Below are 23,999 nucleotides of genomic sequence, written 5' to 3'. Positions count from 1 at the left end.
TAAAATTAATCTTATGGCAGTTTCGGTTTCAAAATGAAAACATGGCTTTGCCTAACCGCAGATTTCCTAGCTGTTAGTCAACAGTGAATGAACCCTCAGGTGACTGGTTTTTTTCCTTAAGAAATATTCATTTTTCTCTATAGAAAAGCATTAGTAGAAGGAAAATACCCTGAAAAATCCACCAAAATTGTATCTGGAAACCTTCACAGGCTCTAGCATTTTTTTCCCCATAAGCTGAGTGGTATCATTTTATCCTTTCAATTGTACGTGTAAATCATGTATTCTCATTTCTATGTGCATATCCATATATTCCAGCTTTTAAAAAATGTTTTTGAACAAAAGGCGCAAATCTATAAAAAATGTTTAATGATTGTCCTTTAATGAAATGTATTATTTTTATAATGTTTAAAAGAAAAAGAAGCCTTTCTTATCCATTTTCTATCCCTTCCTCCATTTAGCTCCTTCAGTGAGTCGTCAAGGAGCCTGGTTCAAATGCTTTTATCCCACATTTAAAAAATAACTCCAAAGCGTATTTTATGGTAAATGTTTTATAACTGACTCAGAGGAGAAAAAAGCCCTGATCTATAATCTTTGCCCATTTCCATGTTGTAAATACTCCCGCCGTGGCCAGTTTCAAGCTACCAACATGACGTCACTGAACAGAGCTGGGAAGAGGATCAGTAGCTCATCGTTATCTAGTAATTCTACCAGACAGATACGATACTAAAGTAAATAACCTCGATAACATAGATAATAATAAAATGGAGTAAATTAAAAACCAATAAGCTTTGAATATTATTGCCTTTGTTTTTAATATGCTTGTTTTAATTACAAATTGACATGATTTAATTTTTAATGATGGGTGTGTTTGACAACTGGCTCACAAAGTCCCTGAAAATTTAAGATTCGTCTCTCACAAGCCAGGACGAGCCCACCCCAGCACACTGCCGCCGTGAGATCAGAACGCTTCCCGTGGTAAAGCAGAAAGAATTCAGGCAGGTGGGCACAGCCAGCCTTCCCCACATCGCATCCCAGGGAGGCTACAGACCCAGGGCCCCCCGGGAGCCACGCGGGCCCCGGCATAGCAGAACTTGGCTGACATGGCGAGAATGAGGCCTTCTGGTCCTTTACCCACTTTCAACTTTGAAAACCCTAACTCAGAAGCAGGAACAAGAACGCTCAGGGGGTCGTTGCCATGCCCACGGCAGCATGGTGGAGTAGGAGTGTGTGATTCAGTCTCGAGGCTTAATTTCTCTGATGCCAGCTCTACCACCAGCCAGCAGTGACCTTGACCAGGCCACTCTGCCATAGTTCTCAGTTACACTGAAAAACGAGGGGGTTGGACTAGGCGATCTGTCTTATCCAGGTTTCTTGGAGCTCTGAAACCTCCTCTTGGCCCTGATTACCAAGGGCTTCATTCAGAAAGATGACCAATCATATCAAAACCCATTGAGAAAAACTCATCAGACCACAGAGTAACATGGCTTCCCAAGGCCGAATTCCCTCCCAGCCTTGGGGGGGTGGTGGGGGACGTACGGGGGGTCATTTCTAATCCTGACAATGGAAAGATCTGGGCCGTGATCCTCTGAGGGCGTGTCAGACGGAGTGCAGCGCCTTTGAAAATGGAAATGGTTCTGTCTGGTTTTCTGGTCAGAGCCAAGTAACTCGAATCTTCAGACCTTGGCCGCAGTGCAGCCTTTACTCTCTGCCTCATCGAGCTCTTTATAAACTTGTCTCCCCAAATGATTCTTCGCCATCGGGAATCTGCCCATCTTTTGACAAAAAGCTGTATTGATAGAACATTGCTTTAAAACTTTAGGGTTTAATATCAAAAAGTAAGTGAAGTCGTGGTTAACAAGTGAAAGAGGAAGACCAGTGCAGCATCGCCAGTGAGAAATGAGTGAATTTCAGCCAGTCTCCCGGGGCATCCGAATGCCCGTGCATGTGCATGTTGTCACCAGCAGTAAATTGTGCAGCTGTGTATCTCGGTGGGGCAAAGTCGCCATGATTTATAGTTGTAGCTGCAAGTTCAAACCACCAATCCAAGAGAGGAGGGAGGGAAGGGAGAGGGAGAGAAAGGCTGGCAGCAGTGCTTTGAGTTTTATGTTTAAGGCTTTTAAAACATGGTGCTTCATTCTCATGCCGAGAAAGCACTTAGCAGGTACGAAGCAGAAATAGATTGCCGCCCATAGCTGACTAAACACAGAGAGGGGATGCGTGTGTGTGTCGTTGTGGTTGTTTATAGTTGTTTTTATATCTGAGCTATTAATACTTTTTAACCAGAGTGAGCGAGGACATGGAAAAGTGCCTGCCCCTCCCCCTCCCTCACACACACACACACACACACACACACACACACACACGCACGAGGAGTGTCTCTGTACATGACCTGATTCCTGGTCAGCCGTTGCACGATCCATCCTGTATGTGAGGCTTTCAGTGCCATGAACATGCAGTGCACTCTCAAGAAACTGGGAGCTAGTGAGGGATATAGAGATAAAACCACATCGTGAAGCTTATTATAATGATAACAGCTTCTGAATTTTGAACCACTTCCTTTATGACAGGCCCCGCTACCTCATTGAATCCTTACCACGACCCTCCCAAGTCGGCACCGTCATCACCCTGTGACCATGATCCTCTCAGATCATGAACATTCAGACTCAGAAGATGACCAGAGGCCACAGAGGGCTTTGTCTGTTAGCATAGTTGACATAGCATCTTAGCAGGTCACCAAAGTTATCCAAAGATCAAAACCTCTTGCAGAAAGGGAAAAGATGTATGTTAACCCTTTACGATTATTCCAATTATTCGTTACAATTATTAGTCCCATTTTACAGAGAATAAAGCTGAGGTTCAGACTGGTTTATCAACATCCCTCAATCACATAGCAACTGACACAGCCAGGACTAGACCTGTAGCCTGCCTTACTCCATGTTCTTCCCGAAGATGCAAAACGTAGGTCTTTTTTGTTCTACCTTATACCATATCTGCGTTTGACTATTTGACACACTAGTTTACACTGCCTACATTGAGAACAGTTGGTCTTCCTGGAAGAAGCATGTGCTTGGCCTATGGTTTTGCCTACACTGCTTACCCCAATTTGAGCTCAGCACTGTGCCTCTTAGTAGTTCTGCTTAGAATAATAAAAGAAAGCACTCGTTTCTTGCTTTTTTCTCTGAGAGCCCATATTTTGAGTAGAGGTTTATGGGGAGGGAAATAGCATTTTTAAGAGCAGTAGCGCCAACTTTGCATCTGAAAATAAACGAGGACCTGGCTACCGAGTACAAACAATTCTGTTTTGCATTGTCGTTTCTTTTTAAATCATCACCATCTTTTAGTGCGAAACCTAAGAGCTCAAGGCCAAGTATGTAGCTTTTACTACACTTGTGTACATATAAAATCCAGTTTATATATCTAGGTTGTATTGCAGAAGCTATTCAAGAAACGTGCCATTCATGTTCCAAGTATAAAAGCAGACATTTTAAGACACAGTAACAATATCGTAATATTGTTTCATTGGGTGTTTGATCGACCCTAAGCTTTTACCAGGCATTGAAACTATCTGTTGACTTCCAAAAGTTTATAGTGTACTGAAGACAAATACTAAGGAGTTTTGTGGGCAGAATGTGAAATGGGTTGGGTAAAATACCACGTCGAAGAGCAGTGGAATTCGTTACAATGAATTGTATTAAAATAGTCAAAACATAATTGACGGGGGGCGGGGTACGGAGAGGACTCGAAGGGCTGTGTTATGTCCTGTTTTCAGCCTCGGCGGTGGGCACAGGTACCTGCTTTATTACCTAAATGCGTTCATATTACCTAAATGCGTTCATATACTCCGCTCACTAGATTTTCCATCGCAGTTTTTTTAAAATGCAGCTGACATTCTGCCTGTCAATGATACAAAAAGACATTTGCTCTTCAGGTAAAAGATACCATTTCGTAGATTGTTTTGAACCTCATATTACATGAATTTGTGAAATGTTGGCTCGTACAGTGAGAACAGAAGAAAACTTGAATATTATTAACCTGAGAGAAGTGTGGAAAGAATAACTTTGAAGTTTCCGTGGTGAAACCCTCAGGAAAAGTCACCTTTGCCTTTCTGAGGGGTAACATCGCAACACAAGCAGATCTTTGCTGGCGACCTTCCTCCGGGTGTGGCTCTCTTCCCTTCTTGCATGGGCCTGGGCAGACCTGCATTTGCAGCCGCTCTGTAAATGTTTGCTGAAGTGGGCTGGGCAGTGAGCAGGCAACAATTACAGGGACTCGAGTCCTTTCCTTTCAGCTAATGGTGATGGGGACAAGACCTTCAGTCAACCAAGAAATATTTAAAAACCCAATATGAGAATCTAGAGTAATATTAAGAATCAGAGTTTTCTTGAGGCCCTAATGTCAACTGGCAGTGGAGTGGCGCGTACGGGAAATACTGCCAGCCCGCAAATGAAGGAGATGTCTGTGCCCGGGAGTGGTCGGGGCGCTTGGAGAATGGGTGGGCTTTCTCCGGGTTGAAAGAGCGGGAAAGCCTTGTAGCTGCCTGCACTGCAGCGAGCGCAGAGGGTGTCTGTGCCTGAGTCCCCGCAGGGAGGGTTTGCTGAGGGAAGAGATCGGCCTGGCTCTGGGCAGCCGGAAAGCAGCAAGCGAGAGGATCTCATCACGCAGGGAAGGGAATCTGTGGTGAGCCTTAAGACAGGACAGACCTGTGAGCAGCCCCTTTCCCCGAGGGCAGCATCCGTCAAACTCAGTGACTATCGTAAGTCCTCCTGCTCTGTAGATGGCCCCGGTTACTTACCTGCACTTGTCTTCTCAGATTCATGACAGATGCTGCCCGCCGAGAGCAGGAGTCCCTGAAGAAGAAGATCCAGCCGAAGCTCTCGCTGACCCTGTCCAGCTCCGTGTCGCGCGGGAATGTGTCCACTCCACCACGTCACAGCAGCGGAAGCCTCACTCCGCCCGTGACCCCGCCCATCACCCCCTCCTCCTCGTTCCGCAGCAGCACGCCAACAGGTGAGTGGCTTGGCTGCCACCTCGAGAGCGGGAGAGAGAGAGTGAGTGAGTGTGTGTGTGTGTGACAGACAGACAGACATGGGCTGGCGACCACGGGCAGATGATGATTCAGATCCACCTCTTCCTTGATCCTTTACTGGTCTTTGTAGAGTTTGTCGATTCATTCATCTGTTTATGATTGAAGAAGTATTCTGAAATCATTGTTTATAATATGTATGTGATAATGATGATAATGATTTTATAGATACTTTTTCAGACTTTTACCATTTATTCTGTATGAAGCGATGTGATGATGTCTTGGACTTGCTTTAGTCAGGCGGAGTAGATGAAACAAGACGGCCGTGTATTGATTATTGATGAAGCTGGGTGATGAGTATAGAAGAGTTCATTATACCAGTCTCCCAATTTTTGCTAATTTAAAATTTTTCCATTATAAAACAATTACACACACACACACACACCACACACACACACACACACACACACATTTAGAGCGCCTCCTATGTGCCAGGCACTGAGCTACAGTAGTGAGCCAGGGGAGACCCCGTCCTCGTCCTGAGTGAATGATGCTGGCATTCTGGGGACCACAAGCACACTCGTGTCTTCCCCTCCCAAATGTGGAAGCAGCTGAAAAGTCAGAGTCAGAGGTGAAGATCAAAGTCAACTTTATTAGTGGATAGAGCTGAACTGCAAAATGGCTCTTAGATCTGTAACCATTGGACTTGTTAGTATGTCTTCCCTGGATTTAGTTTATTTCCCAAATGGCCCTTCTAAGCTCACCCTGGAGTACGAGCGGAGCAGAGCGCACCCTGAGCCCTCAGCTGAACCGGGTGCAGTCCTTTCTTCCCAGTTCAGAGGGCCATTAAGTCATTGCTCTTCCGTGAGCAGGAACGAGTAAAGATGGTAGAGAGCGGCTGGAAACGTCCTTCTTCGTTTTCCCATCTGAGAAGCATGGACTATTTCTCCCTTCCCCTCAGCAGGAGTATAGACTGGCATTAATCAAATAAATACACCAATAAATATGGCATTGTAACCACGACAAGTGACACATAGAAGAACTTGGTGGTTTGAGAGCATCTAGGCAGAAGCTCCGCCCAGTCAGGAAAGGCTCCCATGAAAGATTCAGTAGGAGTCAAACAGATAAAGCGGGAAAGGAGGCGCATCCAGCCAGGGGGACAACATTTTGCAAAGGTGACTACAGTAGTAGTTCGTGAAATGTGTTTCGGAATGCAGTCATCCTTCGGTATCCTCGGGGGGGTGATTTCAGAACCCCCTACAGATGCTCAAGTTGCTTATATAAAAGGGTATAGTATTTTCGTATACCATAAACACATCCTCCATATACTTTAAATCACCTCTCGATTACTTATTACACCTAATGCAATGTGAGTGCTATGTACATAGATAGTTGTTATACCGTATTGTTCGGGGAATAACGAGAAAAAACGTCTGTAAGTGTTCACTACAGATGCAACCAATGTAGACCTAACTACATGGTACATGTCAGCAACAACGTACGGTTCCTTTCCTAATAGTTTTTTTTTGAACCACAGTTGGTTGAATCCATGGATGTGGAACCCACAGACACAGTGGGCTGACCCTATTACTTAGTAGGTGGGGAAAAGGGATTCCCTAATAAGTTTGGAGAAATGATGGATTGAACAAAGGTAAACTGGTTTCTTTCACGCCGGGCTTTAATATATGTTGTTATTCTCCAAGGGGAGGATTTAGTAAATTTCCCAAACTTAGTTGAACTAACCTTGATTATGGGACCTCTTTTTCTGAGGGCATCTCAGGGGACTCATGGTTGACAGACAACCTGTGTTCTGACAGGATTGGGTGTTTCGAAAACAGGATAGGCATGGGAGGCAGACGGACCAGAGTTCCTGCCTGAACTCCCTTTAAAATTTTCTAATAGTACCATCCCCATTTTACAGGTTTTTGTGTGAGTTAAATGTGATAGCCTATGTACGTACCCAGCAATCAATAAATGTTCGTCGTTGTCATCTGGAGTTTTCGACTAGTTGCTTCAGGAACAAAATCAGGGTCATTCTTCTACAGAGGATGAACTGGTTCATTTGTGTTAGGCATTTGTCCAGTTCCTTTAGATAGGCCACTCTCATTTCCCTTACATTTTACTCTGAAGATTTACTTTCCAAGATCTTTGTGTGACATTTACTGTGTGAATCTAAGGAATGCTATGTGAATATAATTTCGTGATCCTCTTTTCTGAGTATTTCTGTGAATATTTATTCATGTATAATATGAATTATGGGGGCAGTTTGACACCTGTGTGTGTTTTATACCCGACTTAATATTGACTGACTCATGGCCAACGCCAGATAACCGTGAGCGCCCAGTCAGTAAGGGTGCCTTAGAACCCCACGAAAATCAAAACAGTTTAAAAGTGAGAGTTTATTATTTTTCACGTAAGAATGTTTGGAAGAAATGGAATCATTTCCTTTCTTTCAGACATAAAGAAATCTTTCTGACACCTTGCCTATTCTAGCAATTTCCCACTGAGAGAATTAATTTATGTTGTGGTAAAGATGTATCATTTTCAGTCTGTTAAGATCATTGGTAAGTTATTTGCTGCTTGAAGAACATTCCATATAAACATCAAAAATTAGCAGGGGAAATGGTTTCTTAAACCCCTACCCTGTACAGTTTTGACTGTGTACATTTTTCAATGTTGGAAATGTTATTTTACCTGTAGTTAGAGAGATCAGCTTATTTTGCCTGACTAATGTGGTTTCAGTCACTTTCATTGCCAGGTTATAAATAATATCCCATGTTTCTACCCCTTAAATTTACTCTTCCAAGTTCCATATTCAAGGTACATTCCTGGTCCAGAAGTAATAGTCATCGTCTAGAAAATTTCATTTGCAAAATATTCTTTAAAATCTGCTGAATTCGAGCTCAGCTTTATCCTAGAGTTTCAAGTATTTCTTAGGTATTCTTGGAGCCAAGATTTATTTTGCAGTTTTCGAACTCGTAGGAGAATCTTCTCATCTCATCTTTTTCATTTCCTCTCCTTATTTGCTCAGCTTGCTTTTAATATGTAGAAAAAGAAAGTATTCGCTTAAGGAAAGTTTAGAATGGTTTAAATCATGGATCAGCAAACTTTCTGTCCAGGACCAGATAGTAAACACTTCTCTGCCCTTGCACTGTGGAAGCAGCTATAGACCTGCATCAACAAATAGGGGACGGGGGGAGTTTCCATTAAAACTCAGAGTTTTTGTAAAACTTGACTTACAAAGCCAGGCCAGATTGGGGTCACAGGCCATGGTTTGCTACCCATGGTTTAAATCATAAAGACATGGAATTTAGAGATAAACATCATTAAATTCCCTGAAAATAAAGTTAAAACAATTCATACCCTTCTCCTTTAGAAGTAATAATATCTACAGTGTAATTACTAAGAAAGGCAGCTGACATCTGTAGAGCGTGTATTATCTGTGCTTACCATATACTTTATATGTGATGTTTTTAATCCTAACACCAGCCCCACTGAAGACAATGCTATTATTCCCATATACAGATTAAAGAAATAGAGGCTTGATAAGATTAGCTTGCACAAAGCTTCACGTTTATCTGTTCAATAAAAGGTGGTCTTTCCAGTGTATTCATACTTTCTCTCCACATTGCTACATTTTTTAAAACTATCAGACCTTCAGCCATTCAGCTGCCCCAGTTAACTAGACAACTCCAAAAGGGATCATCTTGAAATCGGCCACGGTGGGAGTGTTTACACCAGCGAAACTGGTCAGTGCTGCTGCCTGTCGGGACTTCTCCTCTCCCCACCTTACCATTATACTGCTCTTGTATCCTTTTGATCTATCAGATTAATCTTAATGTGCAGTTCAAGGGATCATGGTCCTAACTGTGTCTGTGAATAAACCTAAAGCAACAGTCAAGCACCGATTAGTAAATAACGGTCCTGTCAAACCCTGGGTTGCTTCGCAGCCATTCGCAACAGTGTCGTAAGCCATTCCGCAATGACAAGGAAGGGTTTTCACGTGATCGTGTTACAAAACTAAATGCTCAGTATGATCCCAATCTTATTTTTTTACTCCAAAAAAGTTAACTGTGTTTCCATGATAGAAAGATAGATGTTATTTTTTCCCCCCGTTTTCTAACATGAGCCTGTATTACTTTTGTAACTAAAACAATTATTTTAGTACATGTAACTGGAAGATACAGTCAGAATTACTCTGACCTAACCAACCCCCCGCCCCTGTCCCCACCCGTAGGAAAGGTCTTAAGTTAGCTTTGCATCCATCATTAGCTAGCAGGTTGTTTTGGTTATTAGTGCCTATAGCTTAGGTAAGAAAGTAATTTTTTTTTTTCCTGTCCCCATATCTGCCCACTGAGTCTCTTAAAAGAGTGACTTTCAATCAGGCTGAAGATGGAAATCACCCAGAGAATTTTTAAACCTTTAGCCTGGGCTCTACCCCTGTGACTGATTTGATTGGTGGCTGAGGCTTGGACATTGGGAGTTTTTAAAAGCTCTCTTGAGCTAGGTAATTTCACCTATAGCCGGAGCTGAGAAACCACTTTTGAAAATGTGGCCCGCCTAGTTGTCATAGCTGTGTGTTTTCCTGCTTGGGTTAACATATTTCCACCTTGCCTGGAGGAAGATTTCTGTAGCCCCGTCTCTGAGACTCGGAAATGAGTCCATGGGGACTGAACAGATGCTCGCTTATGTCTTAATGGAGAAGCCATGGAAAGAGTTGGCTGGATTTCTGGTTATAATAGCATTGCATAGTCTCTCCTGGAAAATATTTGTATATATATTTTGGCTGACTCAGGGGGGGAACATATTCAAGTATTAAACCAGAGAAAGGCACCCAAGGAAATAAAACCAATTTTTTTGTTTTCTTGTTTCGGCCACCTGACATTGCATCCGTTATGCATAATTTAAGTTCCGACGTTGTTACTTCACTTCACATTCTTGTATCTCTTGCTCTTTGGCCTTATAGTAGACCCTTAACATTCCTTTATGGCTTTTTTAATAAATCGTCCAACTTATAAGGATTTTGAAATTTTCCGGAATTACTGATATACAGCAGATCATTTAAAAAAGTAAAGTATTAACTTTTTCCCTTAGGATAGAAATTACTCTGTAACGCAGACATAGAACTGATAGAATTTTGCCTAACATTTTAGACGTTGTCTCCGAACAGAGATGAAGGGAGCTCTCTCTCCATGCCTTTTATTTTAAACAGCAAAATAAACTTAAATAGGCTTAATAAAGGCAGAAAGTCTTAGAAAAAAATAACTAAGGCCTAAACTAACACCCCTCCCCGTCTTCTCCCCCATAAAAAAAAGAGAATGAAGTAGAAGGAAAAACCTTAGGGAGACAAATCCTATCCTTTTGAATGGTGGAAATGAGAAAAGAGAAGCAAAATATTTCAGCCTGACTGAATTTTGTGACCTACTTATGAATTCCTGAGGCCATGGTTTGGTTTTTCCAGCAGGCTTTGCCCTAAAGAGTTGACAGTCTGGGTGATGCCTAAGAAACATTCCTTCAAATCTTTCTACAAAGAAAATGGCCTTGATTTATATTTCCCTTTTCACATAAATTTTCTGTCTTGTAGCTGGAGAATGACAGGAGTGGCTGTATTATCTGGCTCACATCAGGTTCAGGGTCACTCACACACCCCTTCCTGGCCTGTGGTCTGTTTGCTTGTTTGTTGATGTTCTACTTTGTCCTGATCATTGCCCTTTCATCTTCTTTTTTGATTGACCTGTAAAACCTTTATCCTGCTTCCTGAGTGCCATGGTCCAATCTCGTGGCTAATGCTGCTTCCTTCCCTACCATCTTGTATGGCTATTTATTTTGAATCTTCTCCTGCTACTCTAAGTGTTGATAGAGTAAGGATGACAACAACGAAATAGTATTTCAGTTACTTTCCCACAACTATCCCACTTAAAACAGAAAGTGGAATCGTTTTCTTGAATTGAAGAAAACCATCAAATCGATGCTGATCTGTAATACTAATAATGGATTCTAGCACTTCATAGTGCACAAAAGCATTCGCATCTAATTTGATCCTTGTTAACACCGATGGGACACAGGCGACCATTATTGTTAACCCTGCTTTAAAGACAAAGAAATTGAGGTTCTTTTAAATAATAACTTGCCTAAGTTCACGTGGTTCCCAGCTGGAGTAGCTGCTATTTTCCACAACACCAGGATTTGGTATCTTTTCCTTTGACATAATTTATTGAGCATCTATTTTGTTACAGGCACTGTGCCAGGCGTTAGGGATACAGAAAAGCACAAAGCTTTTTTCTAATCCTTGTAGATTAGCATTTACATCTCTTAGTAGAAGCAGGTTATATACGTGTAGGACAGACACTTCATGAACATGACATATACATAGATGGACTAAATTATCAGCACCGATGATGAGTAAGGCAAGATACAGATATACACGAGGTCATTCTCTCTTTGCTGTTTTAGTACAGTTACAAGCTCTATATTCACACTCAGAAGTGTCTAGATATTGTAAAGCAAATGTAAATTCCAAAAGAATGGGAAGAAGGTGAGAGCAGTGGAAACTGATTTGGGGCAAACAGTTTTATAGCCTATGATCGTTATGGAACGTCAGCTTAGGGCATTAGTAAGCAACCTGGGTATGCTGACAAAGGGTGTAATGTATATCAGGAGTTTTCTGGGCCACCTTCTAACACTTTGGGGATGTGGAAGTAAAGTGGTGACATCCTTCGGCCTCAGAGAGATCTGATGCTTGAGAGATAGGTGGTCTTACACCTTTCCAAGCCTCAGTTTCCTCATCTGTGCATTGGAGGCAATGCCTACCTCACCGTGAGGATTAATGAAATAAAGGACAGAAACAACTGATTATGTTAACACTGTCTCTACTTAAACTGCCAGTTGAGAAAGATCATCAGCTTTGGAAGTGCCCTACTCTGCACTCAAGATACATACCCTCCACTGGTAAATAAGGTCGTCGTGTTCAGGAACCATAGGCTGTCAGAGGTGGAAATGGCTGACGTTGTCAAGTTAATTAGGGCTTCTTGAAGTAGCTCTATCTCACATTCAAAACAAAGAAAACACGATTCGCCCTGAACTGAATCCTGCACTTTCGGCAGACAGCATCTCACCAGCCCTGGCCAGGACTGCTTGTGCGTGTTTAGTTTTGGTCTGCACAGGGAAGGCTGGTTCCGGCAATGTGCAGTGCAGGTGCGATTTGCTCATGACCTGCTCTGGGCAATGGGCACATACCTGACTGAACACAGAAATAACACTATTTGTTACCATTAATTCAGGAGTATTTAAGATAACCATGGTGTGACACGGATGGTACAAGTAAAGAGTTAGCAGGTTTACAGATTTTTATATCCTGTTTTTCTTTTTTAGTAAAAGTAGCAATAATAACCCTTTTAACTGTGGAAATTCAAAGTAGTAAGAAAACAAAATATTGTATGTTTCTAACAGATGGACACACTTGTTAACGAGCTGTATCCCCTCTGGTCAAAGGATGTGCCCACGTAGGCCCAGTCACCATCACAGTTGGGGTGGGGGTGGCAGTGCCTCTTGGCCTTTTACATTTTGGGGGCCCTTTAAGACATGGAAGAACTGAACATCTCACCAATAAGATACATCAAGGTCATAGGGCCATATTAAGGGCATCTCAAGGTCTAGAGGACCAGATAAGTTTCAACTCCAGGGTCTTGGAAACTCCCTGCCCTCCTTCCTATGAACTGCTGCTCTGAGAGGGGAGGGCGTCCGATGTCACTGTTCCTCTGCCCAGCTGAGGAGCGTGAGACCCACAGAGGTCATACAGCTTCGTCATGGCTCCAAAAGCAAAGTGATGTTGGCCTGGTGATTCCACTCTAGGTATTTACCCAAGAGGAATGAAAACATGTCCACACAGGACAGGGGCAGGGGTGTACAGAGCAGCTTTATTCCCAGTAGCCCACACTATTAAGCAGTCCATTGGCAGGTAAATGGATAAACAAATTGTGATGTAGCCATATGATGGATTACTATTTAGCAATAAAAAGGAACAAAGTACTGATCCACAAAAAAAAAAAAAGGATGAATCTCAAAAACATATTGCGCAAAAGAAGCCAGACACAGAAGAGGACATATGAAATTCCGACCTGTGATGATAGAAATCAGGACAGTAGTTGACTTAAGGGGAGGGATGGGGGAGGGGCACACACAAGAGAACTTGCTGGAATGGTAGCTGTATTCCAGATCATGACTGAGATGTTGGTTACACAAAGGTATACAATTATCAAACTCGCCCAATTACATAATTAAGATCCGTGCATTGCCCTGTATGTGTTTACCTCAGTTGAAACAAAAGGAGCCAGTGGCCCAGGCAGAAATGAGGAGCTGGGGCCCACAACCTCCACCCATCCCTTGATCAGGCAAATAGCGTTTCCTCTATAAACAATCACGTGAGGACAGAGGAAGTACATAGATGCAGTAGGTAGGGCAGGAAAATCTCTGGAATTTCCTCTCCATTGAAGAAAGACAGTACATGGAATCCTTATTCTTGGCTTTCTTAGCTTGGGAACGTGGAGGAAACAGCCATGTGGTCAAATCAGACAGTTGCAACATGTATTAGAGAAAGAAAGAAAAGAAGGAAAGACAAAAGCCAGTTGCCAAACGCTCAGTCTTAAGTCATAGTTAGACTTAGTTAATAACCGAAAACGTTCCTGATAGAATAGCATAGCATCTGGGTCTTCCAAATATCCAAAATATTTTGCTTCCTGTGAGATGAAGAGTGCTTCGTTATGTCGAGAATCTCACAGGAAAGAAAATTAAAGCTGCTCCATTTCAGCCCATGCTGAGTACATCCTCTGAAACGCTGTAATAGGCGGCCCTTTCATAGCAGCTTATCTTCAGATTTAATATTTACAGTAACAGAAAGTATCTATAATTTACCTTCTAATGAAAATATTTGTAAGGCCTACCATTTTAGCAAGGCCGTGCTTCACTGTTTACATTTAGTTATAAACCTCAGTTTCATCTCCACTATTAACTGTTACTGTTTCAGCAAATGCAATAAAGATAATAAGTCTTCTGTTAAGAATTCCCCCAAGAAATCATTAAGCTCTCTACAGTCGTATTTCACCTCGCGCTAGAAACACAGTTCGCGGCCAGGCTTTGGCCCTAGATCGATCGATCGTTGTTGTTCTTTCTTTGTCTCAGCATGGGTCTCTGCACTGGCTAAAAAAATATCAAGAAATATCACAAGATAAAGTTATTTTAAAGGGCACACATGAAGACTGCTTCTCACACACACCCCCAATCCCCCAAAAGAATGTAACCTCTTTCAGTCAAAGTCCAGCTCTCACTTACGTGCCAACACCCGTCAGTGCACACTTCTCAGTAATTTTCCTTTGGAAGCAAGTACAAGAACCGAAATATGAGTACTAAAGAGAGCAGCGTATTGTAAGCCTGAAAAATGGTGTGGATTCCACTGAAAACGCAAATAAACAAACTGACGCTCAGTGCTCCCATACACCTCACCTGGAGAGGTGATGGAGATTTAACACTTGACGAATTTGTAGCTGGACTGAAGGTGTACCTTTCCAAAGAAGCTTTTTCTTTTTCCCTCTCCTCTGAAATATTAAAATCAGAGAAGCCCTTTCATCTTTGTGGGTATCACAGCAGCAAACCTATTTTAATGTCTTTTCCATGTGGGTCTAGTTTTAACAATGATCCCCAGGTGCACCCTGCTGCAGAGCACTGAAGAAAGAATCTGCAGAAAAAAGGGAACACTTTGAGCTCATTTGTTCTTGCTAAAAAGACAATCAAGGTACAGAATCTCCCTGCTCCTGTCCCAGGGCTTTGTTCAGACTTCTTGGAAATGCGGTAAACAGGAAGTGGTGGTATTTACAGGAGGGGAAACACTTCGGCTGCTGGAATCCTGGTGCTAGGGACAGAAAGGTTGCTGGTGTGTACTTCCAGCACCCTGCCACCAAACTGACTTCGTTCCTTCATGGAAAACTGAATGCTGGTGTTAATTTCTATTCATCAAACCAGCAACAAGTTGGCTTGATCTTATCAGATCAAAAATGTGTTTCATACTGCACTGGGCTGAATAAGTAAAAAAAAAAATTTTAACCTAGCCAGTTCAGGCTCTCTTTGCTATAGAAACACACATAAAAAAATCACTCCTGAGAAGCTAACGTTGATTGGGGCGGGGGGCAACTGGAATTTGACATCTAATAATACCATAATGTGCTGTCTTTTCTGCATAAGTAACCGATTTTTTTTCTAAAGGCAAAAGGCAGCCAAGATGTTCCAGATGGTTACAGGCCCCAAATCAGTCACACTCAGAGAAACTGCTTTTTCCTCTTGTCAAAATAATTTTGAATAAAGTAGCTAGGTAGTTAGTGCCTGCCGTTGTCTACCAGCTGAGACATCTCTTTTCAGCCTGGGTCTGGGGGAAATTTTTAGTTTTCAAAGAGATAAGCTTTTTCAAAATCGCCATGATGTTCAAAAAATAAGAAAAAATACGTGTAAAGCATATTTCTCTTGTAGCAAATAGTGAAAACGGTGCTTTCCAGTGAGAGGTCTCGAGCTAAGATATGCTGTAACCGTATTGTTAAAATTCCAGTCACAGTGTTTGTATGGAAAACAGTTGTATAGAATCATAAATTCAGGGGCGGAAGGGACCGGCTGGTATCCTTTCCCACCTACTGTCCTCCAGGCAGAATTCTGGTGTTCTCTGGGCTGAACCCCAATGCACTAACAACTACGGGGACCAAGGCCGGGCAGTCATTGGGATGACGTTTTTGGGACACAGGCGTGATCCTGTATCTTGAACAAGACCCCATACCACCCCCTTAAGTGGCCGCTTTCTAATATTACACAAAGTTCCAAGCCATCATTGTGTTGAAAGTCTCCCTAAAAATCACCTTGATGAAGTTAATTTTGGCAGAGCACTGAGATGCTATGAACGGCATTTCATTGCCGTTAAAAGGAAACGGTCTTTGAAAAAAAAGTGTTTAATTAAAGCCATTTGGTTTCAGTAATGTAAGTGTGTGTAATTTAGCAGAGGCTGTGCTGTACCTAAAGGAAAATTATTTTCTTAAGACTAACAAAACTTGACAAATGATTAACTTTTAAAGCATAAAGTGAAAATGTTGCCGCTCATTTACGAGTGAGCTGCCCAAGGGCTGTGGCTTGGAGTCGGTTGTGACAGGCTAGGTGGAGTCATGCCCCCACCTGTGGACACACACCTCAGCCTGGAAGATTTTTTTTCCTGGGAGATGAATAAGCCCCTTTTGGAAACTAAAACTATAAAGTTAAAATTATGAAGTAACTGAAAATGTAAAATTTGGGATTTAAAATTTTTTTTAATAACTCAGAGTTTCTAGAATAACTTATATAATGAGTGTGCATTACAGAAACATAAATACACCCTTGGTGACTAATACATGGTACTTGGCAAGTAAATACCAAATTAAAAGTTTAATAGAATCCAGTTGACACATTTGTAAATAATCTATAGGACCGTGTTTCCTAAAATGAATAAGTAATAAATATTCCAAAAAGGATTTTCCCCCCTCCCTTTTTTGCTTCTCAGCAAAGATCTGTTTCCTGGCATCGTCAAAAAAGGAGGCTTTGCCAAGACTAGAAGGCTTGTCCTTTGCCACGTGGGAGTCCGTGGGCTAAAGCTATAAATGTGGCATACAGATGAGCATCGTCGTTTGAATTCTCTCAAGCAAGGAGGGCAAACTAGAAAATGAGTTACGCTATATATAAACTTGAAAGTAGCTTCATCTTCTTGATCGTTGTACTTCTTAAAAATAGCATTTCACAGCCTCCCGCAATCTCTGTTTACACTGTCTGTATTTTCTATTATACGATAGTGTTTTGGAAAGAGGACAGGACTGCAAAGTAAATGGATATTTATTTTCTCAGAACAGTTAGCCTCATTTGTCATCTTCCAGAAGATGGCAATTTGTGGCTTCTTCGGAGAGAGATCAAGTTCTTCTCTAGAATGTGTTCTGAGTACCCTGAATTTATTAACCTATTAAACCACATTATTAGGTATCCAATTAATAGTTGTTGTTGATTCTTCTCATTGTCGGAGAAAGACATTGAGCAGAGTCCGTTCTGAGTGCCGGTTCTTGGCAGCCCTGTAGAAAGTCGTCTTTCCTCTCTGTTCGTGATGCTCACCAGCCAAGCACCATGACTTAAAATTTGCTCAAGCGACCAGAGCATCGTATCAATAAATCTGAGGTCATGGATTGAATCCCCATGTGAGTCAGTTCACTTGGCTCCATTCCAGAGCCATGACCCATGCCCTTGATGCTGATGCTAGGTGACTGTCCAATGACAGGTAGTGTGATTCCGTGAAATTTTTCAGGAAAGAGGTGGTGGAGATGCGGCGAAGACACGAAGGGCAAATCAGATTCTCAGATTCGCCTTGCTTTCTGATAGACCCCGAAGGATCAAGGTCAGGGTGAGAATATCATGATTATGAAAAAAAAAAAAAAACTCAGAGCGCACGTCTGCGAAGTACTCTGAATGGCCTCCATTTATTCAGTGACAGTGGGTAGTGTTAACATGTTCGTTTTCAAGGTTTTTTGTGTTCAATACAGATGTCTTTAGAATATTTATAAGAAGAGGAGACTGACAAAGGTGAATTGGTAAAGGAAATGTCTTAAGGCTGGGGTGGTTTCAAACCTTTTTTGTTTCCTAGAAAGGACAGAGATCCTAAGACTCAGATGGAAGGGGGCCAGTTCCATTTCCTGATCTCTTTAAAATGAGGGTCGGAGAGATGAGAGAAAGCGACTTCTTCCCCTCCTCCACCTGCTGTGGTAGACGGGTGACGTGGTGGCTTTATTATGTAAGTTGTCATTCCTTAACACCCCTGGATTCAGGAGGTGGGTTACTGCCCCAGAACTCCTCCTGATTAAAGAAAGCAAAGGAGGAAAACAGCATGGCAGACAGCATCAGATCTAGGTAGAGATCACTGGCTGTTGTAATTCGTATGTTATGACCAGCATTAAAAAAAAAAAAAAGAAAGAAAGAAAGAAAAGAAATAGAAAATAGATGCTTCACACCTGGCAAGACTAAGTATTGTCACGGGAAACTCGGTCTTAGTTTCGTGGGTGGCAAGGGGGCAGGGAGGCCAGAAAATTTGAAAGCCAGCCACCTAGGCTTACTCCCTCATACAAGAGTAGTGTCAACCCACATTGGTCATGTGACCAAACTGGGTCAAAACAGTACCAAAGTCCAGGCTTCCTGATACCTCTTCTGGTGCTCTTCCTTTCACTCACACTTGAGCCGCTACAGAATACCGAGTGTGTTTTCTTAGTCGGTTGTGTTATATTTATAGTTCTCCATTCACGAGACCTCATAACCATGGCCAAATTCCTTCTGGGCCTGCAGATCCTGGAATGTTCCCAGACTCCCCATCCCCAGAATAAATACAAGGCCCTTTAATAGAGCTAGACTGCAAGGAGGAAGAAAAATGCTTTTTCTCTCCATGCCTTTTTTAATTTTGGTAGAAATGTCTCCTTTGTTCAATCAGTTATTCATCTCAGGCGTTGATCGAGCACTTAGCGTGCATGACCGTCGCTAGGCCCGGCAGGATGTAGCAAAAATGGAAGAAGATACAGTCTGCACCCTAAGCGACACAACGGGAAAGAGGAGAAACTGTGTCACAACCAGTAGGATTCCCATGAGGGCACTGCGTCTGCACTGGTGCAGAGTCATCGGGGAGCAGAGTGGGGAGAAGCACAAACGGCCGAGAAGGCCCCAGCGTGGGCAGCCGTGGTCTGGAAGGCTTCTGGAGAAGAAAATCTGTCAGAACTTGTTTTTCCCTCCCAGAGAGTCAGCTGACCAGAACCTCAGGCTCTCTAGACAGACGTTCTCTCTCAGCTCTGTCCTGAGGTCAGTGAAAATTATTTCTCCCAAGTATGGAGGGAACGCGTTCAGCTGCCCACCTCTGTCGGTCCTGTAACCCCCAGGTGGAAATAGCTGTGAGTTCTTCTGGGTTTTAGCGCCACGACTCTGATATTTTGGGAAGTATTTTACCCCGTGCCCAGTTCAGACCATTGTATCTCTCTACGCTCGCTCCTAAAGATCCGAAGTTGCTGAGAAAGTAGAAATCGTTTATGTAGAAAATATAAAGCAGGACGATGGTCAGTGTCCTCTCATTTCTCGGAGAAGGCTCGGCCGGCCCCGGCAGTCAGAGCCGTGGGCAGCCTTCCTGTCTTGTTCTCTCGTATTACTTTCTCGTGAGAGCTCTTCTTCCCCTTTCCCGTCCTTGTTTTGGCAGGGGAGAGAATAAACGCTGTCTGTCGTGATAAAGCTGGGAAAACCGGCTTTCCCGCCGTGGCCGAAGTCCAGCGCCCTCTGCTAGGCTGCCCGTCAGAATTAGTTGTAGGGAATTTTCGCAATAACCTCCCCAAGGAGCAGTTTCACCGAAGAGTAACCCTCTTGTCTAGACCATGCCAGCCGGGAAAGGCATCGCTAGTGGGGATTTCCAGGCTACGAAGCAGCAGGGACGGGACAGGCTGCCTCTGGTCCTGAAGGAGAGACTCCAGCATAGAGCGCTCATTGTGGAAACCTGCCCTTGGCTCCAGGGCACAGCCCCCTCCCAAGGCAAAGGAATGGAAACTTCTACCGACTCTGTCACCCACACAAGGACATCCAGCTCATGATTCTTGCCTTATTGGTATCGACTCAGCCTTGCCACCTCCTTGCATTTTACGCCTAGTATGCTATCTGGGATTTTATTTTTACGATTTATTTTTGAGAAGGATCCAACGGTACCTTTTCCTTTTTCTTTCTTGCCTAATTATTGACGAGCGAGATAAAAGCAGCTTCATGCGTGACATTTTAAGAAACTAGACTGACACAACTTGCCCAGTGAGAGGTTTAAAAGGATTCAGACTTCTAACCCAGCGCTCTTAGCACAGGACCAGCAGCTGTCACGACGGTGCCACCGATGAGACTGGGAAATGGAACTGTGTGCCAGATCAGGAGGCACAATTTATGAAATAAAATCAATACTGAAGCCAATCGAAGAGAGACCCTCCGGCCCCCACCCCTAGGCAAGGGGCGTTAGAGTTAGCCTAGTGGGGTGCCCTCCCGGAGGAGTAAAAATGACAAAGGAATCCCCATGTGGGGACACCTGGCAGGTGCTGGCACTTTGCTAAGCATGTTAGTCACATGCCCGTTTTATACATGAATGGCAGCGGGAGGGTCAGAGAGGTTAAGGAACTGCCCAGCCACACTACACTGTGAGTGAGTTGGGTGCCCAGATCTCCGAAGCGTACCGGTCACTGTCCTCCGTGACTCCTGAAACCGTGAGCTGTGAGAGGTGCTTCGTCTGTGTGCCCTTCCGACGTGCCCAGTACACCCTGCTCTCTGGGGCCGAGGATTTACTTTCCAGGTGTAATTAAGAGAGGTATTCTTGTCGATGCTCAGAGCAGACGTTCGAGGGCCTACTACGTGTCAAGCAGATGTACAGCGAGTAAAAGACATACATGACCCCTGTCCTTAAGTAGCCCAGAGGCTAGTGGGGGAGGGAGACAGTGACATCCACCCAGGATGCAAAGTTCCCAGATGGAGACACACTCTGCGTGGCCATAGGAGGAAGGGGCACCCAGCCCAACGCTGGCGTCGGGGCGTCACTTCTTAGACACGGCAACATCCAAACTGAGTTTCAGGAATGAGCCCTCTTAGTCAGATCCAGAAGAGGATTGTGAAGCTGGCTGGTTCAGATGGGTTGGCAGGGAGAGGCGTGCCCCGGAGACAGGCGTTTGCCCAGTTTCCGAGTGTAGTGGGAAGCCAGTGGAGGATTTCAAACAGGAGAAATGTCACGGCTTGCCCTACATTTTTGAAAGGTTATTCCGGCTGATGAATGAAAGTTGGGGGGTGGGACTGAGAATGGCTAAAGGGGCAGGGGCGTCTATCGCATCGGTTCGAGGGGAGGCGGTCGCGATGGGACTAGTGGAGACGTCGATGGGCGCCAGACGTGATGAAGGTAGAGCCTGTGGGAGCTGGGGAGAGAGCGCCCACTCCGGGGTTCTCTGCTGGAGCCGCCGAGTGGGCGGTGGTGCCGTTCCCTGAGCATGAAGGGGCCGGAGCAGGTTCTCGGGGCAAAGCACAAGCAAGGACTCTGTTTGAGAATCAAGACATCATCTTAAATCCCTGACCACCTCTCATGATAGACTGTATTTCAGTAGTTCCCCAACTTTTCCCGGTGACCTGAAAGCACCTTAAAAATATGAACCCTTGGGACCTACCCTTGATTCAGTCACATTCCAGGGGTAGAGCCAGAAATCGGAACCGTCCAGTGACTGCTCTGTTTCATATTCCCCAAGGCCCATCTTGATGACCTGAAGGCTATTTGATCGGTATTCCCACCCAGGTGCAAAACCAGTGTCGGGCCACGCCAGCTCTCCTGTTTGTCATTGCCCCGTGACAACGAGCAGTATCCCCAGATAGGTTGCTCTGAAATCAAAGGTTTGCTGACTGGCCTGATCCAGGCTCCGCTTCTTTGATGTCTTTCGATGTCTCGGCATATCCTAATATGGGGAGAAAGCTTGAAAGAATAGCTTTTTCCTAAGTGACAGAAATGTTCCCATGTAGTAACGTCTTTCGTGGGGACCTAAGGCTCAGATGTCTGTGTGAACGATCGGCTCCTCATAAATTGGTGGGTTGGTTCTGCAAATCCCAGGAGCCTAGGCTTTCTTCATTGGTTTACGGCTCTTCCCGCTCACACTGAGGCCAGGAAGAACATCGTGGCTCCCTCAGCATCTCTGGGGTTCGTTCCTGAGGGGGCGGCAGGGCAAGGGAGAAGTGGGCTGAGCCAATACCACTTTGAAAGGAAACTGTCCAGACTTATTTTCCAAAACCTCAGAAAAAGCCTCACGCTCCGCTGAGGGCACAACAGTTTTCTACCCTCCTTTTTTTTTTCCGTGGGGATTTTTCCAGCTTCGTCCCCAGTACGTGGGTGGATTTCCTGGTGTGGGAAGGGGGCCAGAGCCGGCTGGAGCTCAAAGACACTTTCCAAGATGGGGCCTGCCTCCCCCGGCAGTGGCCCTAGACCTTTGGCAGACGAGGCGGTGCTGAACTTTAGATTAGCTCATTTATACTGTCGTAAGGTTTTTCCAAAACAATGTTAAATAATGAGTAGCGATGAATTCCCTCTTGCCCTGACCAAGTCAAGGGATGAATTAAGATGGCCGTTCCAGTTAGAATCCACGCCTGGCAAACGTGTTGGGCCAGATTACACATCATTGCTGGAAGCGAGTATGATTGTTTCTGGTCCATATAATAATTGCACCAGAGTCTCTGCATCTACCTTATCAGCAGCATATCAGACAAGAATCAGAACATGCTGTGCCAACTGTAGAATACAGACAACCGAGGAGCTGGGTCTAATGACTGTTCCTGGGAGACCCGGTGCCTAGTGCGGGGTGGGAGTGGGGGGCAAAGATGAATAGGAAAGAACCAGTGACCTCAAGGAGATGATCTAGTTAGACAGAAAGGCATGTGCGCAAATAAAGCTCCTATAAGACTTTGAACCTAAGAGCCTTAAATTGAGTGTTACAACCAACGAAGGAGAAGTCACTTCCGCTTGGGAACAGTTACCTGGGGAAAGGAGCATTTAAGGGAAGTCTTCAAAGATGAGTACAGGTTAGGGTGTGGGGTTGTGTATTCCAAGCCCCAAAACCTGGCGGACAGCACAGAGATGGTTTGGGGACCAGCGATTGCATACACGCCAGTTAGGCTGGTGTACTGGATTCAGAAGCCTTCACACAGATGTCAGAGCCTCAGATGCGAGGCTGAGGGGCTGAGTTGAGTGGAGTTGGCAGCAGGGAGCCTTTCTAATAAGAGGAGTGACTGATGTTATCAAAGAGCGATGTTATGGATTAAAGCCCTTTGGGGAGCATTAGCAGCAAGAGGATGGACTGGAGGCCAACGAGATCGGGGCTGGCGGATCAATGACCAGGGTGAACGTATGGAAATCGATTTGGTTTTCTCGATGAAAACCTCTGCATGTTGGACGGAAAGTGACGAGACGTGGAAGACTCTGCAGCCCTCTTATGCGAAACACACCAGTCCCTCCCAGTCCCTAAGAAACCTGCCCAGCTTGCTCAACAGAAGTCAACCTTGTTGACATTGCAGTGTTTACGTTTGGCCCAAAAACGGCTCTGGTGTTTCTTTACACAGCTGTAAAGTGTATTTAAATCTCGGATATAAAACACTTCTTGACTACTGTTGCATAGCTTCACCGGACGAGGCTCCGTGGCGTGGGCGCTTTACGTTGTCATCCGCTATCTTTCTACGCAGATCTGTTTCCTGATATTGTTATTCCAACGGAAGAAAACTCAGTCCCCATAAACTCCCTCTTTTACAAGCAGCCATCAGAAGAAAAGCCCCAAAGACAATAAGGAGCCTCCGCATTTATATTTTTAACCCAAGATTACAGATCTGACTAACAAGGAAGCAAAATCGCTTTAATTATGAATGTTTTTCATTGTGGTCGTGAGTGTAAGTCAGTAACAGATGTTCATTTTCCCCAGCTCAACTGTTTTTAATTCTTTCTTAAACACGGAGAGAGAAATCTTTAAACATTTGCCAAAGTTCAATTAACATCGCTGGCCGAAGGTGGAAAATGCCCTACTTTGCTTTCTCCTCAGACACATACCTGCTCTGGCCGCCTGTGCCACCGAGCACCGGGGGAAAGGGTTCCAGCTGGCACGGCTTTCATTACTGCGAAGTTAATTTGCAGAGTAAGCGTTTGGCGGGAGGGGTCTGCTCGACTTTTAATGTATTTATTTACGCGCTTTCGTTATAAATAAAATGGCACTGTAAAACGCTGCAGCTCAATTGCAGAGACCCCGATGCATTTTTTCGTTGTTGTTCTGCAAGTGGTTAATAGCTTGTGTTTTGTTTATATGGTGGTGTAGACATCTTGTGTAAGAACGTTTACAGCCAAGGCTGAGTGACTCGGTTTATCGTGTTTTTT

General features: G+C 44.0%; 1 protein-coding gene across 1 annotated transcript in view; it reads left to right on the top strand.

Moving 5' to 3' along the window:
- Positions 1–23,999, top strand: part of JAZF1 (JAZF zinc finger 1) — a 300,556-nt gene that overhangs the window by 247,934 nt on the left and 28,623 nt on the right. The window contains exon 3 of the mRNA XM_039862621.1: positions 4,811–5,007. Coding sequence (XP_039718555.1) covers positions 4,815–5,007 — 193 coding nt within the window. The 5' untranslated portion in view covers positions 4,811–4,814. The remainder of the gene's footprint in view (positions 1–4,810; positions 5,008–23,999) is intronic.

The sequence above is a fragment of the Pteropus medius genome, unplaced genomic scaffold (genome assembly GCF_902729225.1).
Source record: "Pteropus medius unplaced genomic scaffold, Ma_sr-lr_union100, whole genome shotgun sequence".
NCBI lineage: Eukaryota > Metazoa > Chordata > Mammalia > Chiroptera > Pteropodidae > Pteropus > Pteropus medius.
Note: the sequence above shows the minus strand (reverse complement) of the source record. Positions and strands in the feature narration are given on the sequence as shown.